This window comes from Etheostoma cragini, chromosome 1 (assembly GCF_013103735.1).
Source record: "Etheostoma cragini isolate CJK2018 chromosome 1, CSU_Ecrag_1.0, whole genome shotgun sequence".
Lineage (NCBI taxonomy): Eukaryota > Metazoa > Chordata > Actinopteri > Perciformes > Percidae > Etheostoma > Etheostoma cragini.
The window spans coordinates 683,701-704,795 of NC_048407.1; the positions used below are offsets into that span (position 1 = coordinate 683,701).

The 21,095-nt window shown below is 43.3% G+C and overlaps 2 protein-coding genes across 4 annotated transcripts in view; both read right to left on the reverse strand.

The window, feature by feature from the left end:
- Nucleotides 1–16,077: 16,077 nt before the first annotated feature.
- pdpr (pyruvate dehydrogenase phosphatase regulatory subunit) overlaps nucleotides 16,078–21,095 on the reverse strand; it is a 25,120-nt gene continuing 20,102 nt past the window's right edge. Inside the window, exon 19 of the mRNA XM_034872189.1 lies at nucleotides 16,078–16,087. The gene's annotated coding sequence lies outside the window, so the exon portion shown is untranslated. The remainder of the gene's footprint in view (nucleotides 16,088–21,095) is intronic.
- The window catches only part of mrpl46 (mitochondrial ribosomal protein L46), a 5,436-nt gene continuing 599 nt past the window's right edge, over nucleotides 16,259–21,095 (reverse strand). The window contains exons 2-5 of one of the 3 annotated variants that reach the window (XM_034872204.1): nucleotides 20,363–20,382; nucleotides 18,860–19,061; nucleotides 18,309–18,479; nucleotides 16,259–16,561 (exon numbers count right to left, since the gene is read on the reverse strand). In XM_034872204.1, the coding sequence (XP_034728095.1) occupies nucleotides 16,314–16,561; nucleotides 18,309–18,479; nucleotides 18,860–19,061; nucleotides 20,363–20,382 (641 nt within the window). In that variant the 3' untranslated portion in view covers nucleotides 16,259–16,313. The remainder of the gene's footprint in view (nucleotides 16,562–18,308; nucleotides 18,480–18,859; nucleotides 19,062–20,362; nucleotides 20,383–21,095) is intronic. The other 2 variants (XM_034872211.1, XM_034872198.1) reach the window with 2 other exon arrangements.

A 21,095-nucleotide genomic window follows, 5' to 3' on the forward strand; every position in this document is an offset into this window, starting at 1 on the left:
CTGTCCTCACCCTCCCTCTCCTGGTCACTGTCCTCACCCTCACTCTCCTGGTCACTGTCCTCACCCTCACTCTCCTGTCCTCACCCTCCCTCTCCTGGTCACTGTCCTCACCCTCCCTCTCCTGTCCTCACCCTCCCTCCACTGATATCCTTTAATATCCTCCCACGCAACAGGGACCTCTGATCTTGAGCCTGATGCTCAGACACTCTCCACCTTCGAGCGGAGAAATACTCCTCAGTGGGATTGAGGAAAGGAGAGTAAGGTGGTAGGGACACCAAAACCATCCTTAGATGAGTGCTGAACCAGGCCCTGATGAGCGGGCCACGGTGGAAAGTCCCATTGTCCCATACAATGACCTATTGTGGTAGGTGAGGCCCTACGAGACCTCCCCCAAATCAAAAACAAGGCAGTCCAAGAAGATGAGGATCTCCTGTGTATTGTATAGGCCCAGAGTGGGGATGTGAGTGGCCAAACCTTTCTCAGAAATGGCAGCACACATAGTTATATTTAGTTATATTTCCCCCTCGCTGGCCTGGGGCTTCCACCGTGGCCCGGTGGCCAATAATATTACAGCCACGTCTTCGGCCCTTGGCCAGGTTGAAACCAGCTTCATCAACAAACACGAGGATGTGGAATCTCGTTTCCTTCTAATGCCAATAGAGTAAAATCAGGAAACATCAAATCAGTCATACAGACTATTACATAGGAATGTTCTATGTTCTCCACAAGTTCAATATACTACTAGCCACTACTCCAGTGGTTCCAAACCTGCAGAGGTACAACAGGGGGTATTTGACAGAAAGGAGAGGGGGGAAATCATCAATGACTAGACTTACTGAAGTCTGAACTGTTACAGTAAAACCTAAAGTATTAGATGGATTTAAATGGGAGGCACTAATCAATCAAGTTATCAAATGTTCCAAGAGATTCATATATGGTATTCATGGTATTATGCTCTTGAGTAATTTTGACAACTGAACAGACTATTGTGCATGTAATGACTTACAATGAAATTACGCTGACACGTTTTGGAGAGAAAAATCGTTAGACTGAGAACCCACATCAGTTTAGATCAACAAGATCTATTCACTTGGAAAGTGTGCAAAATGTAGGCTACCTGTACTTAATCATTTACAAAAGATGTACTGAGACATTGAGATATGTACTAAGACATTTGCAATTTGATGAAATGAACGAGAAATTCAATTCTGTTTGAATTTTTGCCAAGTGGTTTGTCCATGGTGTTTTGAGAATGTCATTTCAGTTTCAAGAAATGAGCCAAACCAATGGAAAGACAACTGTAAGAAAACCGCCCCCCCAACTCAAGCAAGGTCCTCCTTGACACGACTGCATAATCCAGCCCAAAAGAATCAAACTCACCCAAAAGTAGAATTGGGAAAAGGTGATCCGACCTTGGCTTCATTTCTGGTCCTCTGCTCCACGGTTGCGGTCCAACAGTCACACTGATTTTCTTTCTTCACTTCAGATGGACATGTATACACATAAAAAGGAGCTGAATGCTTTTTTTCCTTCTCGACGGAAGGCTGCCTGGTTAATCCAACTCCACAAACAATTCTCTTCCCCTTGTTCCCCAGGCCACGCCCCCTCACACCTGTGATCCTCAAGGAAACAGATCACCTGACCAGTGTTGGCCAAGTGAGATTATGCATGGAAAAACAAGTAACATGGGTGACATAGATAGATAGATAGATAGATAGATAGATAGATAGATAGATAGATAGATAGATAGATAGATAGATAGATAGATAGATAGATAGATAGATAGATATAGATGTGTGAGCAGATGGATGGATCCATGAAAACAACTCGTATAAAAATAAACAAAGATATACAAGAAGCAGTGCATGATGGTGGATTGATTACAACTGCTTTGTTGGAGTAGACACATTTTCCGAGACATTCCATAACACACACTTTCTCCTCCTTTCTCCTCTCTTATCCCCACTTACTGAGCCTCATGATGCACAAGTTGTCCAACTGAAGAAGTCATTTCATCTCATATTGTTTCCTCTTATTTGATATTTCAAGACAGTGACAAAACCTGACCCTAACATGGGGTGTGATGATTTTTCTTCTTTCCAGCTCACTCGGTAATATCAAGAAAAGTTGGGGTCAGTAGACAATTGTGTAGAATTTCAATGTCACTCAATTTCAAAACATTATTGAAATGGGATCATGTACCCTGGAGGGAAATGGAATCATCACACTCCAAGGCTTTTTCATTTATTTTAAGTAAAAAATACAAATATACTTCAAGACTTACAATAAGATTCAATTTATTCCTTTGGAACCCCCCCCAAACTTTACACTCCATAGAGCCCCAGCCCAGCGCTCCTTCCTCATCCATCATCCTGAAGTGGAGGAATAGGGAGATTCGCGTGTCCTTAGGGTGGGAGCCATGGCAGGGCCTGTCAGCCAATAATGATTGATAGGCGGGGTTATGACAGGGTACCTGGGCCAATGCACACCCCTCATCCAGGGAGCATGTTGGCTCCTCAACACCAGCTGGGCACTGCTATTCCCTCTACAGACCCGGCAGTCTGGAGCAGAAGATGTAGAAAGGTGGTCAAGGCTCCTATACGGACGGCCCGGGGGGGGGGGGTTCTCTGTCAGAAGACTGATTCTTGTCAACAGCCGTATAGTTTCAAGGCAGCAGAAGTGGGAGATTCGTGCAGACACCCACCACTGGGAGGATGACACATACAAACACAGACACTGACGCTGCTGTTGCAATACAGTAACTAAGCAACAGGAAACCTCACACACTGACCACTGACACCACATAGTAATAGAAACATGGGTTAGCATCTCTCTCCCTCTCTCTCTCTTCGTTCTCTTTGTCTCTTTTCCCCATTCTTTCTGTCAGACCAAGCACACACAACTATTTCAGACTCAAAAACTGCTGAACTGAGCCTCCGCTGCAGCTTTCTCTTCCTCCGCCTACTCCTTCTCTGCAACCGTATTATGCACCTCCTCTTTCTTCTGTATTCTGTTCCTCCCCCTCTTCTTTCTCTGTAGTGTTCTACACCCCATCCTCCTCTACAGAGACTACCAGGACCTCCTGCACTGTTTTCCTCCCTTCAGCTCTTCAAGTGTTTTTTTTCCACAGTGTTCACCTCCTTATATTCCTCCTCCTCCTCCTTTGGCCTCTACAACCTTCTTCTCCTTCCCTGCACCACCACCTTGTCCTCCTTCACTACAGTTCCCTGCACCTCCTCGTCCATCTTCATAGAATTCCCCATCACCCCTCCTCCGAGACTCAGTAGGACAGGTGTGCATTTCACACGCTATTTGTTTCCCTGTTATGTCATTCTAGCGAGCTCCAGCGGTCATCATTAATAACCCCAGTCCCTCTCACTGCGTGTTCCTGTGTCTCCGGGCTGATGTTCTCTCCAGCCTGTTGGCAGCGCTGCCAGGCTCAGAGCCTCCGGAGCACAGAGAGATGGAGGAGTTAGATTAGTCCAAGCACACACAGGAAAAATTCTGGCAGACATCTGCCTGCACACATCAACCCAAAAAAATAAAGCAGGCTCTCTGAATACTAAAGGACATGATGATGATGATATCAAGAACACAATGAATTACTATTAAAGGTTGTTGAATTCATTACAGTAGGCTGCTACTCATTTACAAGATTAAATGGGTTTGCAAGTATTAATAAATGAAATAATTTCATGTCAGCAAGTATTGGTGATGACTGGTTGTAGTAGCATGGTGGCATAACTGACATGATATTCATATTCAAGATGAGTTGGTGGTTTTTGTTTTAAAACCCCACTCAGCTGAAAGCAGGGGGACTTCTTCGGACTTGGGAGTTCTGTCATATTGACTGTAAACAGTTTTCTCACAGAGCCTAGTGGTGTGTGGGTGAAGTGCAGTCATGCTTCGTTCATGAGCGTAGGGTAGGCTCAGCTTTATGTCCCATAGTAACCTGTAATTTATATTTTAATTTAACGTCTTTAATGGCAAGAGACCGCACATGGATGGATAATGAGCATTTAAGATTAAATCACAATGCCACATTTGGCAGACACGTTCAGATTTTAGACTTTGTTGCTTTCATGGGAGCCAGTCCTCTCTCCACGGGAGCTCTGCTCTCTCTGGCTCACGTTGATTTTAGCCATACTCACAAACTGCTAGCACCAATCTCTCGTCTGTCGATTTGCGCTGAGAACATTTTAAGACAATTTAACCCTGGCAGCGCGCGGGTATGTGCGTGAGACCAGTTTCACAGTGTTGCAGCCGCACGTCACGTCACCTGTCAGATTGCCCATGATTCCCTGCCTCCCCTGTATTTAGCACATAATGTACACAAATAATATGTAAATGGGAACAATGGGATACATTAGCTTGGTGGCTATTGTAGCCTCGGTGCACGCAGTAGGTGGGTTGTTTTAAGACATCACAGCTGGTTTAGAAGTCAATCATGGTCCAGTATGCAATTTACACAAGTGTGATGTGAACATTTAAAGGCCTCACTTCACCTACACTGAGAATGGTCCTTCTTCCTTTAATATCTTGTGTTTAACAGGTAAAAATAGGTAGTATTGTTTAGTATATTTAGTATTTTAGTATTGTCTAACAAAATGCCAGGAAGGATCTTTAGGCTGTGACGCTTAGAATACTTTTATAAGTGACTGTAAACTTTAGTTACTTGCAAATAAAGTAGATTCAACGAAGCCCTGGATACTGGATTTAGATAAATAAAAATCCAACTCAAGAGAAGACGATGTACTTCTCCCCTGGATTTGAATATGTATGTGTGTTTGTCTGTGTTAGCCCCATAATGGACTGACAGGTCATCAAGGTCGTTTCTATTTTCTCTAAACAATGTGCACTGGGATGGTCTGGAGTCAATAGTGTGGGCTAACACTGCCACTTGCTGCCAAACTTTGATTGTCTCTTTGTCTAATATAATTTCCTCCGCTAGGCAACTGTTCCCCTACGGCCACGGCAACAAATACAATCAACAGCCCTAAATAGTTCATTTAAGGTACCATATATTCACTTGTTGCAATTCTGCACCTCCTACACAAGGACATTAGTTCAAGAGAGGCTTTTGTGATGCTCTGTCCTATTACATCACAACATTTTATAACTATAAAAGGAAGGAAAGTGCTTATCTGATTGGTCGTGACTGAAGCCAGACGCACAGATAATGTATTCCTCTATATCCAACCTAATTTCCAGCTGTGCTGTTTGCCTCTGGCCTCAAAATGATTAAAACTGAGCCGCCACACCCTGAGCATCCACTGGTTCACAGAAACAGAGCCCACAGTAAGATCCTGAGGAAATGTGTTTTTATATCTTTTTACCATGTTTTATGACAGCAGCCTCTGTGATTAGACATGTGTTCTTCCTTCACTCCTTCTTTCCTTTTTCTTCCACTTCCTGAAACCTTCCTCCTCTTTGTCCTCCACCTGTTACTTTCTCTATCCACCTAATATTCCACTGGAAGTTTGCTTCCCTCCTTCTTTTTCTCTTAGTTGTCTTTCTCCATCTCTTTCTCCATTCCTTCCTGCCCTTCTCCGTATGCTCTCAGTCTGGTTCAGTGAGGTCATAAGGGGGTCTGTGTCCCTTGGTCTCCGTGAAGCAGTGTCCAGTTGGTGTAATTATGATGGATGGCGTAATTTTCAGAGGCGCCTTTTGCCAAGAGGGTAAAACCCACTAGCTTTAATGACTTTTTAATAGAGCTCACTCCCAAACCTACATCACAGAGTGCCAGAGAGAATCACCAACGAATCACTGCTGTTAAAGCAGGTAATGGCACAGCAGCACATTGGTGGCCGGGGCTCTTTAAAAGCACCTGCCCTCAGGGAACAGCAGCTCTCTGTAGCTGTGTGTTGGGCTTCCCTGTACTGGCTCCACACGCTGTTGGACTCCTCAACTTCAGAACAACCTGTCTGAGGAGCTTAGGCTGACACGTCCAATAAAATACTTAATTTAAATTACATTTAAAGCATGTTTTCCTTAATTAACATCTGCAAATAACCATTATGGAGTACCATACTTTAATTCTTAGGTACTGGGGTAATCACTACAGTTTCATAGAAAAAGCTTCTTAAAAGTTCATAAAAGATGCTCCGATGAACCCTGGAGAAAACCAAAGGGCAATGCCTCTTATTCATATTTGGCCCAGTGATTAGTTCTGTGGATGTCTGCAGTCATGAATGAAGAACTGGATTGGAGCTCAAGAGTGGATACATCTGCATTTTTACAGTGTATACAAGTTCTCAAAATTTGAGCTGACACCCCTATTGGCAGGAGAACATCATACGCCTGTGCCTTAATACTAACTAACATAACACCAACTTTTCTGTCATTGCATCTAGTACACCCAGGTCATTTGTTATCCAACGCAATCACAATTCGACAATCACTATTACCATTAAATCACAACATACATTCATATTGAGATAATATTAGATCTTATGACTTACACTTTCTGCAATGGATAGAGTGTTCAGGATATGAGATATGAGAGGCAACGTCCCAGTTAGTCCCAGTGCAAGTTACTGAGTCTACCTTTTTTCTTGGCAGTGTGTTGCAATGATGACTATGGTTTCTATCAACAGGTTTGTTTTTATAAATAATAAAAAATTTATCTTGCAGAAAAACCTACATAGTATGAGGTGTGTTATTTTAACAAGGAACAACAGGGCAGAAGGAGGGCAATTCTTGCCTTTCACTGGCTATTCCTGCAAAGCCCAAAGTGGTTTAAATGTAGAAAAAATGACCTCTTGGACTTAAGAATGAACTGCTCACAATGTGGTGGTCAAAGGTCAATGTCACTGGGACCTCACAAAACGTCTAAATCAAGTATTGATCTACTAATTACGACAAAAAAACACCAAAGTCTAATGGTGACGTGTAAGGTAGAACACTCTTAGGTATGAGTCACCAGAGGGAATCAGTGCATTCCTGCATTGGATTCAAGGCCTGCTTCATAGTCTCTACACACCGGGTGCATGATCCTTTTGTCAAGTGAGATGACCTTGTGTTGCTTCAGTCTGTCTCCAGCTTTAATACTGCCTGGTGATGTTCTTCCTGAGCAGCAGCCAGATCTCTCTTGTTTTTTACTGGAATAAGTAAGGTGACATCCCCCCCACAGATTTCAGCCTCTTGCCTTCGCCTGTTCTTTCACAAAGAGAGGTAGGCCTAAATTAAAATGTAAAACAACATTAGGTCAAAAGAAGTCAAATAGAACATTCCAAATGTAATCTTACTTTGAATAAAATATAAATTGCATCCTGACTTGTATTTCTCTATCAAACAACGTTACATCTTTTTTGTACTGATTGATAATTTCAAATGGTATTAGCATTACCATGGTTACTCTCTCCAAAGCAGTGGGCTCCAGTTGTTTAGTTACCCACACTCTCTTCATTAATCCTTTTGGGACGACTCCCGCAAGGAAATTGAAATTTCCAGCAGCAGTTTTCAGCAGGTAACAAAAAGGTATAAAAATACAGTGCAGAGAGAGAACCACTGATGACCACAGACTGCTAAAACTACTGCTTTTTGGTTTTCCATCATGAATTCTTAAAGAAACAAAACACCACTTAATGTCGGGTTAAAACGTTTTTTTAACTGAGATTGTAACTTGTCTAATATTTACAGAATTGTATTAGTAATTTCTATATTACTTCCTTACAGCATGTGTGTACAGTAATCTCTTGAATCTATAAATACCATGTACCTTTGGGTATATTAAACAATTAAACTTACTTGTCAGAGGGTCGTTAGTCTTCAGCAGTAAGGTTTCAAATATAAGTCATGAAAACCAATTGTGGAAAAGAAATATTAATTTCAACTAGTGCTACCGCCTGAATGCTTGTAGCAGCTGGTCAGCAAACTGTGTCCAGCCTTCCACGTCATCTTAGCATCAGCCCCTCTCCTCCTCACCAACACAGTGCTGAGCTGTGGACTTGTGGCCCGTAAAGAGGTTTAGGTGCAAACAAACAGCCCATTTAGTAGCATCTCCTTTCCATTTAGGCCATCATTATGGCCCTCAAGGCCCTGGCTCAGCATTGAATTATGAATTAAGTTGCCAGGAGATCCTCTGCTTATGAGCTGAGGGGTCATTTAAATTTAATTTGAAAAGGGATTCTGTTAAGAAAGTATGCTCAGCAACCTGCTGTGGAACTTTTCCATCAGAGTGAAGAGAGGTAAGTACTGACAAGGGCAGATGAAATAAAAATGGCTGGAAGAGCATTGACTAGCTATAACAATGCAGAGTGCATGATGGGATGAAAGTTAAAAGACACTGACATCGCCAGAAAGTGGATATGAAATCACTATCAACGGCGGGGTAAACGCCTGGAGTTGATCTTTTTCGTAGCCAGGCTGTTTTCTGCCTGCTTACATCCCGCATGGGTTGCTTCACCTCGGAGCATATCAACTTCTGCTGAGTTGGTAAATAAATAAAAAAGTCCAATAACACTTCAAATTATAACTGAGATGTAAAATAGACTGTTACTCATAAAATAAGTTCAAATGAATCTGTGTAAACTCGTAGGGTCTCAACAAGTCTCTAAAAGGTACCTCTCTTTGTTAAACACCTGGTAAAAACAGCTGATGGCCTCCTTACCCAGGCCGTCAGACCAGCATGTATGGCTGCGGTTCTTCTGCTGGGTCACGTTCAACCTCACGATGGAAAGTTTGAACTTTTCCTGCTACAACTTTCTGATACAGTGCACAAAACTGCAAACTCTGCTGCAGGCTACATTCACATGACATCTGCGCTACACTGTCTTCGGCTCTGACTGATCGTTCACTGCCAAACACACACACACAAACACACACCCCCCCCATATTTGGTTTGATCGTCTCCAGCGTCCCACTCCCTCCCGCTCCCTCAGATCCTCTTCCTCCATAAACCTCATCTCACCACCATGGGGGGGCAGAGCATTCACCCAATCTGCTCCACGTCTCTGGAACTCACTACCCCCCCCCCCCCCCCCCCCCCCCCCCCCCCCCCCCCCCCCCCCCCCCCCCCCCCCCCCCCCCCCCCCCCAACTCAGAAACATTGATTCATTCCCCCATTTCAAGTCACAACTCAAAACACATCTGTTTGAAACAGCCTATTCCACCTAATCAGGCTGCACATACAATGGTTAGTTTAAGTTATTCCTTTAGAACTGGTTCCTTTGTGGTAACCTAAAAATGAATCAATTGCCCAATCTTAGTGAACGTAACACTTGGCCTGGGACAAATCGGGGTTGTTTCTGCAGACTGATGTTGGGAATAAAAGTTCCTCTGATTTGGATCTTTTTATGCAGGGATGGTAAAATTGGCAAGCATTCTTCTCATTTGTATGCAGACTGAGAGAGGTCATCACACACACACACACACACAGTAAGGGAAGAAAAACATCATTGGCAAATGGCAAACAATATTAAATTAAATTAAATTTATATTGGTTTCGGAGTGTTGATCGCTCTCTTTAACTATTCTCATGTTATATAGACGGGATGGTGGCCAGGTGAGCTCAGTTGGCAGAACCGGCGCACATATATAGAGGTTTACAACACAGCACCCGTGGGTTCAACTCTGACCTGTGGCCCCTTGCTGCATGTAACCCCCCCCCCCCTTTCATGTCTTCATCTGTCCTATGGAAATACAGTAAAGGCCTAAAAATTGAAAAAAAGACATAACATACCGAATTCTATTGTGTTTTAACTTAATTTCCATTGTTGTGTAGCACACTAGCAAATTTGTGTTTGCTTTTAATTTCTATATAGCCATTATGCTTATAGGGTGAGGGTTTTTGTAGGGTGAGGCTTTTTGTTTATGTGGTGTCATATTGGTAATAACTTTATTAAAGTCCTCGCTCATGCCATCACGTTTTATTCACAACAAATCACACGCTACTTCTCATGACAATGATGACCTCACTTGGCCTTATTGACTCAGCTGTGACTTTAAAGGTGGAAGCAACCTACAGAGCTTAAATACATGAAGTTCTCGACAGGTTCCAATATCTCACAGGTAAGAAGTTGGAGTAGTTCAAGAGGCAGGCAGTAAAAGGAAAGGTCTACTACATTGGCTGCCATCATGCGTGCAGTAAGCCACACATGCTAACATGGTCCCTCAGGCCTTCCTATCAACACCACTGTGTCTTTTAGCATTGCAGCGATGTTCAGCGGCACTTTGAAGGAAAGTTCCAGATGACTCCTCTGTGCTGTTTGGAGTCTCTGTTAACGATGACAGTGCCATCTTCCATGATTCTCAGTGCCTCCGTCCCTACTAAACAACCTTCCGGACAAGACTTTGACTTCCCTACCTTTCCGCCAGATGTTTGGTCCTGCTGCAGCAGCTGTTGTCCCTCCGATCCCTGGGGACGTGGGACAGGAGCTGCTGCCAAAGCAGAAGCATTCAGAATCCCTCAGGGACCGTTGATCGTCATCAGAAAGGTCTTTGGAAGGGGACTCGCCCCTTCACTGGCTGCTGCCAACATATTCTTCACCATTCACCACCATTCCCTGAACACACTGCATGTGAAGGTTTCCTTTTTATATGTATAATTATGTCATTTATTTAAAGGCCACTCATCTGATTGGTTTCATTTGATTTGGGGTCAGTGGTTGTTTGCAGCACTTTGATCACGTTAACATCCAACCCATCGGTCTCCTCTCTAAACTGGACTCAGTACTGAACCAGTGAACTTGTTCCAGCCTTCCCTTCCATATGCTACCCGTGACCTGGAGCGGTGTTGATGCTCCAGTCCACTTCCTGTTGGTGGTGAACTGCCAACCCCAGCAGCCAATCAGACGAGTTCTGTGGGGGTTTGACAGTAATGGAGGAAGTTGAGGTCAGTGAAGGGGTCGGCCGTCCTGACTCGGTGCCATCTTACCACACAGTAAGATGTGACCTTAACCCTCCTGCTGTCCATTCACACTCTCTTTTTACCCAGCCCGCCCCCATCCCCCACATTTGTCATCTGCCCACACCCCCAACCCCCCCCCCCCCACTCAACAGTCTGTTATGGATTGACAGCTCCCAGGGAAACGGGGGAAGGATACGAAGGAGGTGGCAGATCCAGTCAGTCAGAGGGGGGGGGGACTCACCCTGCCCGCCGGAGGTCTGTGTGCCAGACACAGTATGAAAGGATCTGTGTGTGTGTGTGTGTGTGTGTGTGTGTGTGTGTGTGTGTGTGTGTGTTAGAGGGAGTGAGGCAGAGAGGGAAGAACGGGAGGATGGGTTAGATGAGTATTTGAAGAGAAAGGGAGAAGAAATAAGAATCAATAAATAAATAAATAAATAAATAAATAGAAAAATGAAAATATGAAAAATGACATTACACACATACTCAACCATCCATTTTTACATTATATAATATAAAATATAAAATGACATAAGAGGAGATGCAAGACAAAAGAAACATCCAACATTCTATGATATATTCAGAATAAGAATGAAGAGACGGATGGAGGGATGGAAGAAGGGATGGGAAGGAGGAAGGCGAGAAGGAAGGATAGATGGAGGTGTGGAGGACTGAAGCTTCCTCCTGCAGAGTGGAGATTGGGACAGGAGGAAGCAGGAGGAGCGTCTGCCATCTCCAACTGTTCCATCCCAACAACATCACACACACTCTCTCCCTCTCTCCTAATACATGCAGATTCACTCGAGTCGGACTTACACAAAACAGGAACAGCCAAAAGGGAATTATGAAACATTTAGTTTGAAGATTTAATGCGTTGCTTCAACTAAAGAGACCACATCACAATACAGTAACTCTGTTGCATACAGATCTACCTCTCATAAGTTCACATTCACACATAAATTCAAAAATGTATATTTTTCAACATTAAGCTTAACCTTTCAAAGAATATGCACTTGATGGTCTCACAAAAACTCACATTTATCACTGATATTATCCTGAAAATGTTGTCTCTACGGAGCACTGCATCATAAGAGTGCTGTGGCGTCAGCCTCGGTCGAGGCTAGATCGTAGTTTCTGAACGTGGTCGCAGAACGTCACTGGCATGCTGCAGAGGCATCAACACATAGATGGTTATTTGAACCCTGCTACAACTCGGTGTTGTTGTGATTAAATATGAAACCAAACGCAACAATGATCGACATAAATCATTAGACATGAAGACCTGACTCTTTGTATAAGTTATGAGATCTTACCAAACCCTGTCTTTTAGAGGCCGATCTAAAGTCAACGCATCCAAGCTTGAGCGCACCAACGTGACGTCAAAATGACGTAGATCTCGGGGGCGCACCCGGTCTTTGAGTGTGCGTCCAGAGGACGTGGACCACTCTATTTTTCTCAGGGGCGCGCGACAAAGCGGAGACAGGAAGCCTGAACGACCTCGAGGGTAACCGGATGCCAGGACTCTCTTATGAACGTACTGGGTTTAGATTTACAGATACTGGGTTAAGTTCTTTACTTAAACCAGTGTTGAACCCAAAGTTACACCCTGGGCTCTCAGGGTACAAATGTTGTTCTTAGGTTGTAAAATTGGCTACTAGAGAAGACGTTTTGGGTTTGGTTGTCAGTGCAACAAAAACACAACGGTGATTCCAAAAATCTAGAATATCTTGCATATCATGAAGTCCGTTACCATCACAGCAGAGGTCAGGTGATTCTTTTGCAACTTTTAATCAAACCACACAGTTTAAATCAATTAGATTAGATGAGTTTATGAGTGTGAAACTTTAAATCAATAATAGCTTAGTCTGTTGTTGTTTACTTCCTAACTTTGATTTACTAAGCCATGAATATTTAATGTTATAACAAATAAAAATGTAGAGACTTTAAATTTTAAATTGTGTTGAATCAAAATATCTATTTTCAAACACTGCTATGTAGAGCTGTTAAATTTGAGTTTCTAAATGTTTATTATATATCTTTTTCCTTGTATAAAGGCCAGCGATTGTTTTTTGCGATAGCTTTGAGCGCTCTAACAGAACCTTTTGTTTGACTCTTTTTTTTTGATTCTAGCATTTTGCTGTCGATAGCAGACTGGCGTGCTTGTTTTAGATAGGAATCGTTTGCAGTGTGGTTGCTAGTGTAAACTGGCTGTGCAGGGGTACATCGTGTACTTCTTAACGATACTTTATCTTTATATATCTCTATATAAACTTTTAGTGTTTACACTGGCTGGTAAGATAGTAAGGTAGCTGGACTTCAGTGTGATAGGACAATAAGGCTGAGTCTAACGTAATAGTGGGTGCTTAGGAAGTAAAACCACTGGGAAGTGAATGCAAATGAACGGTGGTTAACAAAACGACAAAACTCCCTTGGTAGACTCCGGTTTCAGTGTGTGCAGCTGTGTGATGCAGGATGGGGCTGAAAGTGTGCATGCTTAGCTGCCTGTCACTGAATGATTAAGGGTAAGAAATATAGTGCTGGTAGCATTGCATGCTGGGAGAGTTGAACTAAGGAGAGTGCTGTTTAAGGTGTTTAAGGTGGTCCAGCTTGATCGGGATCCCAAAGACTTGCTCTGAACCGCATTACTATACCTGCATGTTTCTGTGTTTTACATAAAGAGTCTTAATAAGCTTCTTTATCACTCGGTTTGGTAAGCTGCTTTGGACGACATCACTGCCAGAAAATCTCGTAGACTTGCATACAATGTTGAAAAAAGTTGCATTGTGTAACCCCGTGGATGGGGAGGGCGTGTGGGGCAGTCTTTCATTCTCACTAAACGTTGACTCCAAACAGGGCTGGCCTGTTTACTAGCTGGTTGCTGTCTTCTGGAACCAGGCTGCCAAAACCGCTGCCTAACTGTGCACATGTTAGCTGTGCAGTATATCTGCATAGATATTTATATAAGAATTGTTATGCAATATGTGTATATAATTAACAATTGCATCCACCAACAGTGTCACTGAAGAGGAGGTACACTGGTGAAGCCTGGTACCCCTCACAGTGCCCGGTGGTGCCATAAGTGAGGGTACTTTTATCAGCACAGGACATCCTAATGGAGCTGAGCCCCTCCGCCTGGCAGTGCCTCACTCAATGCGTTAAACTTCAAAGGATCACAAGAATAAGGTTAAAAGAAATTCAGCAGCTGCTTTAAAACCTGTTTGAAATCCCCCAGCGAGAACGAGGCCGGTGTGGACAGGACGGTGTAGCAGGGTGGGAACATCCAACATGTTTCCTGCAGCACGGTTTGAAACGAGGCCATCGGCCACCTCAAAGCCTCGTTCTCGGCATTTACTGCCTGTTTTTTACCCTTTTCAGGGGCAAAAAAACTGCAAGACCTTTCTCTTTTGACATTTCTTATCCTGGTGCTATCATGTGCTATCTAATTGGATGAAGTGGTAGAGTGTGGGGCCAGACTCTGGCAGGAAGAGGAGGTGAGATACTTAACAGAAGTGAAGCTGTGATACTTTACCTCTGCCTGTCACAGCCTGCTCAGGTGTTTTGGCATTGGGTCTGTACCTTCTGGTGGGATATGACATCTGATGTTGGCCTTAGACATGGGGAAAAGCATTCATAAACCAAACCAATAAAACTATTTATAACTAGTTTCCCAGTCAAAGTAGCTCACCCTATTAAATGGATTTTTGACCTGCAGAATTGGTGAACTGTCCCTTTAACATTTATCTATCTTGCATTTACACAGCTATTTGGCCCCATTCCAATCAACAGTCCTCTGTTGTTTTCCACTGAGTAGGTCAACAACAGCAAGTTTGGATTAAGTGCCATGCTCAAGGGTACCTTGACTGGTTTTCCATGGGTGTCCATGTGTGGAGAGACAGTCATTACTTACAACTCCCTGGTGGTCTCAGGATTCAGACTGGCAGCCCTCTGATCCAAGACCATTTCTCTATCCTCTCAGGCCCTTTCACGCTTTTATCACACTCCCCTTGGAGATGAATGTAGTAGATGTTGCTCTTTTTGTACCTGTGATTGCACCTTGATTTGGCATCAGGTACCAGAACCGGACGGAGGGCGGCAAGAGCTCACCGTCAGCCTGCAGAACAGTAAGCTCTGGTTCTGTGTGCAAACCAAATCCTCCATCAGTTAGGAATGGCATTTATTAGCTCTGCGTGACCTTCATATCTCAGCTGACGGAGCAGAACTGCGTAGCACTCAGCCAATCTCACAACCCGGGCCACGGGCTTTCAACAAACCCTAAAAATAAAGATGGAAAAATCTAACGCCAATGTCTACAACATTAATAACTCCCTTTCCCGGCCGATACAAATAGAAGGAACAGGCTGATAGCAGACGCTGGGTTGGGAACATCAGAATGCTCTTACCTAAGATGAATTATCGTAGCTATTCCAGGAACATTTGCCTGCTATGATGGATATTTTCAGTATGAGTAAGAGGAAGCCAAGTTGATCAGAAAAGCTCTCTCTGCAGTTCCCCTCTGAGGTCACGCACAGGCGTAATTACACAGCTTCTCACTCTGCTCCTGTGTGACTGGTGTGCAAATACTGCCATCTACTGTTAGACTGGGAGAATGTGCAGGACGCTGGAGCTCGACAGTCGTCCACCCCCCCCCCCCCCCCCCTCTTCCCCCCGCAGGCCTGCCAGGCCCACACAGTTCAGGTTTAAGTGTGCACTGCAGCAACACCACTTTAGTTTTCAGTGCTCAGTGTGTACTCATTAACTGCTGCAGTTCTTTAAAAAAATATTTCAGTTGATATGGTTGTTTAAGCAGATGATCATTTTTCATGGAATACGTCCTGGTATGCACAGTCCTTCTGAATAAGTGTGACTCTGTTCACAGTCACCACAAATGTCTCAATAATAAAATGTTTAAAAAAAATAATTAGTACACAAATTAACAACAGATGTTACTATATCCTTCGTTAAATCATTTAAGATGACTGAGTAGTTTTAGTAGATATGGACATTGTTTCTATCACTGCATATATCATGAAAAATCTTCTCGCATGTTTCAGTGTATTGCAGATGATATGTGACACAATGCATGATGGGTAGTTTTAATCACAACAAGGCGAGATGACGCTGTGAAGCAGTTCGCTGCCTTTTAAAGCTCGCTATTGGCCGACTCAGTGCGTGACGTATTTAACAATCTGACTGAACATCTCAAGCTGTCTTACTGAGAACATTTTGACTCATAAATCCTAGCTTTAGACTCATTTTAAGATCATTTTGATAAAGTTGTACACAAACGGCCTGGATGTCATCTGGCTCAGGGTGCAGGTTAAATCTGACGGTTTTATTAACTTAAAACCCATACGGTGTGCGAAAAAAACTATTTATTTATATAAGACATATTGAATGAAAACAACATTTTGGGATACAAGACATAAGCTTTCTGGGTACGTCAGTGTCCCTGCTCTGTGTTTCGGGGTCACAGGTCGAGGAGGAAGCGGTCAACCTTCATCATGTATGCTGGTTTCAGGTAATGCTGCAGTTCACTTTTCTTCACCCACAGAAAAGGAGCGTTCGGGGCTGCGGGGGGGCCGGCGTCTGACAGAACGGCTTTGAAGAAGAACACCTTTGTTCCCGCCGAGCTCTCCGTCCGAGCGGCTTTGGGCAGTTTGTACTTGTACACTCCGCAGGGGGCGTTGCCGAGGAAAGTCGCCTTGAAAGCAGCTGCTGAGACAGAGAACAGGGCCGGTTGGTTCACATGGAAACCAAAGGTGAGCTCAAGTGCAGATGTTCAAGTTTTATGCAGATGCTGCAGCTTTATTTAGCTTCTGCTGTATTTTAATTAAGTGTTGTATTACCTTAATGCTCTCTTTCTCATTCTCCGCTGTGACAACAACACTCTGAATTAAGTTTTAATCAAATCTCATGTCGTCTAAATCACATGCCCCCAGCTGGCTCAACAGGCAGACCAGCACGGCCGTGTGAAGAGAGGGAGTCCCCACTGAGTCCGGCTGTATTCAAAATGGATTGACTTCACTTGCTTCTGTGAGGCACTTTAAATAAAACCCTCCAACAAAAGGCACAGGGTAATGTCGAGTGGAAAGTCTTAATGGGGAGTGATTGATGGAGTTGGCACATTAATAGTTCATGAGCAGTGTTGTGAAACTGTTTAACATGCTCAGTCACTGAGCACCGTTATTTAAATGCTTCAAGATTTCTATTGGAGGAGAGAGAGAAAAAGAACAGAGTTTTACAGCTCTCGTGTCAGGGGTCATCCCAGGGTCACTGGAACAGCTCTGACCCCACTTATCCTTTTGGTCCGTTGCTGAGTCGCTGTCGGGCCGAATCCTCGTATGTCCTTAACCGTTGAAGGGTAAATAGAAAACATTCCCTTGAGCTATTTACCTCACACACCGCCACGGTTTGAATATTTGTAGAAACCCACAAACAGACAAAAATATGGAGATACAAGGTTTCTGGCCGACAGCGACGTGTTGCAGATCCATGAGCTCAACCTACAGCTGACATCAGAGGAGGTCTACGTGGAACCAACTTGTGGAATATGATTGGGAAAATGCTGCGTATAGAAATGATGAGTTGATCCTCTTGTTGTGGTGAATAAGGCTGATTACCGCAAGTACTGCACAGCTATTTGAGAAAAGATCCCATTAAAACTTCAATGATCGGGAGGATAAACCCGGGTCGTACCAGCTAAAGAGATTAGGACGTACATACTTTAATAACGCAGGAAATGGAGCGTGCTGACAGTAGTATGCTGATATTTAGGATATGTACCTTACATCCTGCCGTAAGCAATGACTTTGAGGTTAATTAAAATACATTATAACTCATGTTAACACATTGTCCTCTCTCTCACTATTTTGTTGCCGTTTTCTTCCCTATTTTTAATGTACAGTCGACATTCTCCTAAAAAGATGCAAAAATTGTGAAGTTATGTATTGCTATCATAATGCACATGGATAATGGATATAAAGTTTGCTGATTAATCCATGTTAAAGGAATGAAGTCCCTGCGTCTCGGATTTAAAGACTTCTACTTTGTTTTTCCCAGTAATATAAAAAGTCACAGTCACAGAATCAGAACAATTAGAAAGATAAAAACCCTGCACATGGGGACCAGTTGGTCCCCTGATATGGGGACCATATCAACCAGTCCATGTCTAATATTTTATATAGTAATATACTGAACAGATTGAATATATTTCATAGTTAATGGATGGATGGATAGTTAATGACAGGTCTCCATGAGCTGCATTAATCATTCAGCTGGAAGTGGCTTCAGTGACGTTTCAGTGACCCGTGATTAATCAGACTTTGAGGGAAAACATTTAACCGCTTATTATACTAAATACTAATTTTGAGGGATAAACAGTGGACTGAATATCAGCCCAACATATCACGGCTTCCTTCAAACATGAATTGGATCAGCCTTTAAAAACTGGGGTCCAGGTTACCTGGCAGGGAAGCGAGGGCTTTCTGGGCCGTCTGCCGCAGCGTTTCTCCTTCCGTCCACTGAGCCTGGGGCAGCAGCCACAGCTTCTCCCCCCCGACCTGCTGCTCGGCCAGGAGGAGCAGCGAGTCGGCCAGGCAGCGCTCCACCGAGGTCAGGTCCTTATCTACATCCGCTAACCAAGAGACAGGAGCGTCACGCTACAGCTACGTCTCTCGGTGACTGGAGAGAAAACGGTTCATGTCACCGGGAACAAAACGCTAAAGATAAAAGACTTCCTGAATGTCAGGAAAAAAGCATTAGAATCCTAAACTATATTAGAGTAATATTAAACCGCTCTCCTCTCTGGTAATTTACTTTCAACCCAGATGTGCATTCAGATTATCTGAACTTCTTTTCCATTCTGTTTCACTTAATCATCGGAGCAAGACAAGAGGCTGAACACTTTACTCACTATATACATACTATCATCTATTTCATCAGCCACACTGGTAAGATTAAAGGAGATTTTCATATTGTGTATTTTCTGGTCAAACATGTTGTCCATTTACTGACCCGTGAGCCTCCGCGCTGGCTGGAAGCTCTTCAGCTTCTGCTCCCAGGAGTCTTCCAGGTCCTGGGCCAACACGATCTCCTGGTCCCCCCGCTCGTCCTCTTCATCCGAGTCGTAGTCGTCCGCCTGCTTCCGGCTCATCGTCTCAGCGTCCTCCAGCAGCCGCAGCTCGTGGTCCGACAGCAGGCTTTTCTCCAGCTCCAGCTGCAAGGACGTCAAAGCATGGCTCCGTGTCAACCCATATGAATAATCATAATAATAATACCCTTATATCATTTTACAGCTGAAGTCTCAATATGTCAAATGTGTAGGAACACAAAACAAGATGGACATAATTTAGATCATGATAATCCTAAATTAATTTTACACACCAACACAAATCAGCTGGTACCATAACCAACGTCGTGGTCATATTAAAAGGCTTACAAAGTTGGCTGTTTTAATATTTTAGTAATAATTAGTTTTAGATATAACATTTAGGAAAACTGCTAAAAGGGTTTGCCTTTTAGTTATTTATTCAGGCAACAGAAGTATATACTGTATATATTTTATTTCAGGATATGAGTCGCTGCCTCGGTACATGGGGCGCACGCTCAACCAGCTGAGCTCCCCGGGCGCTCCTCGTCTGATTTTCCTTTTTTTCCTCTAGATGCCGTTTCCCTGACTCTATGTCCAGGAAAGAGCTGGGCAATATATCGATATTATATCCATATCCTGATATCAGCCTCGTCTTAGATTTGGGATATCGTAATATCAAAATATAGGTGACTGCATTACAGTAAAGTGATGTCATTTCCTGAACTCACCAGACTGTTGTAACTCTTCTATTGTTTACCTTTACCCACTTAGTCATTATATCCACATTACTGATGATTATTTATCAAAAATCTCATTGTGTCAATATTTTGTGATAACACCATTAGTCAACACTACAATATCATTGCGGCATCGATATCGAGTTATTTGGTTAAAGACATTGTGATATCTGATTTTCTCCCTGTCTCCCAGCCCTCAGCGTCCCCTGGTCCTTCATGGAGAGGGAGGAATCCAAGCAGACTTTAGAAGCTAACACAAGGATTACTGCAAGTCATTTCAAAAAACAATATTTTACTATAAATTATTCTTAGGTGGACTACTTAACTTAATGCCTCTGAATTAAAGAGCCCCCCCCCCCCCCCCCCCCCCCCCCCCCCCCCCGCTGATTAGAGAGGGTTTTACATATAGGATATATCATACTCTTCTATGAGTGACATACAGCGTGCACTTGCAGTATTGATGGTTGCGTGCAGTTTAGTGTACTGAATTCCACTATGGCCACAACAAGACAACGGCCGATTGGTCGGGGGTTGGGACAGACGATTGGTTGCCTGTCCTCACCTGGAAAATGGTCTCTGATGGGCTAACTCACCTGGAGCATCATGTCTCTGGTGAACTAACTCACCTGGAGAATGGTCTCTGATGGGCTAACTCACCTGGAGCATCATGTCTCTGGTGAACTAACTCACCTGGAGCATCATGTCTCTGATCCATATCAAGTTCAGGATATGTGTTATCACAGTGTTCAAGCAAAACTAGTTCCAATATGACAGAATTTCACACGATCAACCATACAAACCTGGAGGATATTATTCAACATCTGAAAACCTCGACCTGTTGCCTTGATATTCTACCAACAGGACTTTTCAAAAATGTTTCCAATTGTTTGACTTCTGATCTTTTACAGATTGTGAACACATCTCTTCTTTCAGGTATCTTTCCACAGGCCCTGAAAACTGCAGTAATCAAGCCACTTTTAAAAAAGAACAACCTAGACAAGTCACTAATGAGCAACTATAGGCCAATATCAAACCTTCCGTTTTTAAGTAAAATCCTTGAAAAAGTAGTCTTTCAACAACTCAACCATTTCATGTCACTAAGCAACAGTTTTGATACCTTTCAGTCGGGTTTCCGACCACACCACAGCACTGAAACGGCTCTTGTCAAAGTCTTTAATGACATCCACCTTAACGCAGATAATGGCAAAATTTCAATCTTAGTATTACTTGATCTCAGTGCTGCATTTGACACGGTCGACCATGACATATCACTAGACCAATTGGAAAACTGGGTAGGATTTTCTGGCTTAGTACTAAACTGGTTTGAATCCTACCTAAAGAATATGGATTACTTTGTGTCAATAGGTAATTATGCATCTGAGCGTACAAATATGACGTGCGGAGTTCCGCAAGGCTCCATTCT